The sequence below is a fragment of the Mastomys coucha genome, unplaced genomic scaffold (assembly GCF_008632895.1).
Source record: "Mastomys coucha isolate ucsf_1 unplaced genomic scaffold, UCSF_Mcou_1 pScaffold18, whole genome shotgun sequence".
NCBI lineage: Eukaryota > Metazoa > Chordata > Mammalia > Rodentia > Muridae > Mastomys > Mastomys coucha.
In genome coordinates, this window is record NW_022196900.1 from 54,279,649 (window position 1) to 54,283,895 (window position 4,247).

At 37.2% G+C, this 4,247-nt stretch overlaps 1 protein-coding gene across 2 annotated transcripts in view; it reads right to left on the reverse strand.

Moving 5' to 3' along the window:
• Eqtn (equatorin) overlaps positions 1-3,599 on the reverse strand; it is a 22,457-nt gene extending 18,858 nt beyond the window's left edge. For both annotated transcript variants that reach the window (XM_031377867.1, XM_031377868.1), the window contains exons 1-2: positions 3,448-3,599; positions 3,078-3,236 (exon numbers count right to left, since the gene is read on the reverse strand). In XM_031377867.1, coding sequence (XP_031233727.1) covers positions 3,078-3,236; positions 3,448-3,523 — 235 coding nt within the window. In that variant the 5' untranslated portion in view covers positions 3,524-3,599. The remainder of the gene's footprint in view (positions 1-3,077; positions 3,237-3,447) is intronic.
• Between the last annotated feature and the right edge of the window lie 648 nt (positions 3,600-4,247).

Here is a 4,247-nt window from a genome sequence, read left to right on the forward strand (position 1 = left end):
ATATAGTAAAAATGGCCATCTTGCCAAAAGCAATCTACAGATTCAATGCAATCCCCATCAAAATTCCACCTCAACTCTTCACAAACTTGGAAAGAGAAATTTGCAAATTCATTTGGAATATCAAAAAACCTAGGATAGCGAAAACTATTCTCAACAATAAAGGAACCTCTGGTGGAATCACCATCCCTGACCTCAAGCTGTACTACAGAGCAATTGTGATAAAAAAGTGCATGATATTGGTAAAGTGACAGGTAGGCAGATGAATGGAATAGAAGTGAAGATCCAGAAATGAATCCACACACCTATGGTCACTTGATCTTTGACAAAGGAGCTAAAACCATCTAGCAGAAAAAAGACAGCATTTTAAACAGATGGTGCTGGCTCAACTGGTTGTTAGCATGTAGAAGAATGCAAATTGATCCATTCCTATCTCTTTGTACAAAGCTCAAGTCCAAGTGGATCGAGGACCTCCACATGAAACCAGATACACTGAAACTAATAGAAAAGAAAGTGGAGGAATAGTCTCGAGTACATAGGCACGGGGAAATTTTCCTGAACAGAACACCAATAGCTTGTGCTCTAAGATCAAGAATTGACAAATGGGACCTCATAAAATTACAAAGTTTCTGTAAGGCAAAGGACACTGTCAATAGGACAAAACAGCAACCAACAGATTGGGAAAAGATATTTATCAACCCTATATTTGATAGAAGGCTAATATCAAATATCTACAAAGAACTCAAGATGTTAAGACTCTAGAGAACCAAATAACCCTATTAAAAAATGGGGTACAGAGCTAAACAAAGAATTCTCAACTGAGGAATACCAAATGGCTGAGAAGCACCTAAAGAAATGTTCAACATCCTTAATCATCAGGGAAATGCAAATCAAAACAACCCTGAGATTCCACCTCACGCCAGTCAGAATGGCTAAGATCAAAAACTCAAGTGACAGCAGATGCTGGCGAGGTTGTGGAGAAAGAAGAACATTCCTTCATTGCTGGTGGGATTGCAAGCTGGCACAACCACTCTGGAAATCAGTTTGGCGGTTCCTCAGGAAATTGGACATAGTACTACCAGAGGACCCAGCTATACCACTCCTGGGCATATACCCAGAAGATGCTCCAACATGTAATAAGGACACATTCTCCACCACATTCATAGCAGTCTTATTCATAATAGCCAGAAACTGGACAAGACCCAGATGTCCCTCAATATAGGAGTGGATACAGAAAATGTGGTACATTTACACAATGGAGTACTACTCAGCAATTAGAAACAATGAATTTATGAAATTCTTAGGGAAATGGATGAATCTGAAGAATATTATCCTGAATGAGGTAACCCAATCACAAAAGAACACACATGGTATACACTCACTTATAGGTCCAGAAGCTTGGAATACCCAAATTACAATCCACAAACCACAAGAAACTCAAGAAGGAAGACCAAAGTGTGGATACTTCGATCCTTCTTAAAAGTCCCCCTTCTAAATACCCATGGAAGGAGTTGCAGAGACAAACTATGGAGCAGAAACGGAAGAAATGACAATCCAGAGACTGTTTGACCTGGGAATCCTTCCCATATTCAATCACCAAACCCAGACATTATTGTAGATGCCAACAAGTTCTGGCTGACAGGAGCCTGATATAGCTGTCTCCTGAGAGGCTCTGACAGTGCCTGACTAATGCAGAAGTAGAGGCTCAAAGCCATTCATTGGCTGAGTACAGGGTCCCCAATGAAGGAGCTAGAGAAAGAACCAAAGGAGCTGAAGGGGTTTGCAGCCCCTTATGAGGAACAACAATATGAACTAACTAGTACCCTCAGAGCTCCCAGGGACTAAACCACCAACCAAAGGGTACACATGGTGGGACTCATGGCTCCAGCTGCATATGTAGCAGAGGATGCCCAAGTAGGTTATCAATGGGAGGAGAGGCCCTTGGTCCTGTGAAGGCTCAGTGTAGGGGAATTCCAGGGCCAGGAAGTAGGACAGGGTGGGTTTGTGAGCAGGGGGAAGGGGGAGGGAATAGGTTTTTTTTTTTTTTTTTTCAGAGAGGAAACTGGGAAAGGGGATATCATTTGAAATGTAAATAAGAAAAATATCTAATAAAAAAAGAAAAGATAATTATAAACAAAAAATATGAGACATTTTTCTTCTTCAAAGGAAGTGGAGCGATGGGTAAGGTGAAAATTCATGAGGAAAAAAGTCAAACTAATTTTCTTATGATAAATAATCATGAGAAAAAATTGTTAGGAAATTCATAGAAAATATGTATGTGTGTATATGATGCCAAAATCAATTAGAGGAGCAATACTGTCAGTAAGTTCTAACCTTGATATCTCAGAAAATGAGACAGGATTAGAGATATGGTTGCTGAAAATATAATTAAAATAAAACCAGATTGGAGTATAGTATGCTTTTAACTGGCTTTGTCTAATGTCATTGCACAAAAAAAGGAAATCTGCATATAGGAATAGGGAGATTATTACATGAAGAGGGTGAGGCCCAGACTAAGCTGATGCCTCCACACGCACCAGAACACCTTGGCACAGTGGCTGAAGGAAGCAAGGAAGGCTTCCCAACTTCTGCTTGGGATGGAGCCCTTACTTGTCTGGTTCTTTGATTTGGGATTTCCAGCCTCTAGAAGTATAGAAAAGTAGTTTTCAATTGTCTTGATCCTTTTAAATTTGTGGTGTTTTGTTTCAGCAATCTTTAAAAGTGATTCACACTCAGAATAAGTTTTGGCTAACTCGCCCTTGAATTAGATCAGTTGTCACTAATGTGAGGAAGATTGGCAGTGCCATGATGAACCATGGTCAACAGAAACAGTGGTAAAGACAGTCTTGATCCATTTCATAACACCTCATGGAGAGTTGTAGGAAGCAATGCTTTAACTTAACCCGCTAAAATGTCTACAAAGTAAATTAGAAATTCAAAACTGGAAAACAAACCACAATGGGAGGTTACAACCCAAAAAACGATAACAACAATAACAACAAAACAAAAGAGAAGCCAAAACAGTATTATTATATTTTTGCATCAACTTTTGATACATGCTATTAACTTTAAAAACTTACATTGTTTTATGTCTTTATAGTAATTGCCAGTTTTCTCATTGGCAGGAGTATCACCTTCATTTTCTTCTCCTTTATGAAAACTAATAGAATTCCCATCTGTATTATTTTCTTCATCTGCATAATACTCTTCTTCATCCGAAAGCATCACACTAGGGTCCTCTAGAAAGGAAACGTGACATTCCATTGAACAGAAGGTGTTAGTTTTCTTTATTGCTTCCTCCCACTGAAAGTTTTTCACAATTAGAGACTGAGATTTAAAAGTTAAATTATTTTACACCTCCAACTTTCAGTAATCATGTAGAGAACTGCCATATTCTGACCTTCTATCATTTAGCATCATCTTTTTGACTAATTTCCAATGTTTACTTACGTTCCACAATGGGCTGTAGACTGATAATGCCTGGGAGGAAAACCCCAGATAAAAAGAGCAACATTATAAAATCCATTGGGAAATTGGTGTGATTTATCCAGCAATCTGCTATCTCCTCAGGACTTTCTTCTTGTGGCCCAGCAGGTCCTAAGACTTAATAGGACATTATGACATCATTGTTCTTGGGAAAGAGAATGCCAGAGAAATGCCCAGAGCTTTGTGACTCTATCTCATGGTCATTTCCCTTTTGGTGTTATGATGTTTTTAGTTTTTAAAAATTAACTTTTTTCTGGGAAAGATGATACATGTATTTTCATGAAATAATGTTAGTTATTACTTCATGATTTGTAAAAACTCTTGTTGATAATGACATAAAAACTTAAGGAATTTGAGGGGTTTGCTTTTAATGACATGTTTTAGATATCTGCAGTCTGTTAAAAACAAAACAAACAACAATAAAACAAATGAAAAAAAACCAAAATGAAACTCTAGTCAAAGAGAGCAAAATTCAAAACTCAATTCAAATACCCTACAAAGTCTGGTTCATAAACTATTTGACTATAGTTCTGTAATAAAACTTTTATGAAACATCTCAGATGTATACTCATTATAACATATAAGATATATCATATAACATATTTTGTTTAGTACTTTTTCTCAATGAGGCCAAACTTCTTTACATTTCAACAGAGAACATGATCTAATACTTAGCTAGTTAAAAGGAGACTTCAACATGAATAGCAGTGTACTTACATACTATAACATAAGTATAATGTAAGTACAAATAATTATGGATTACT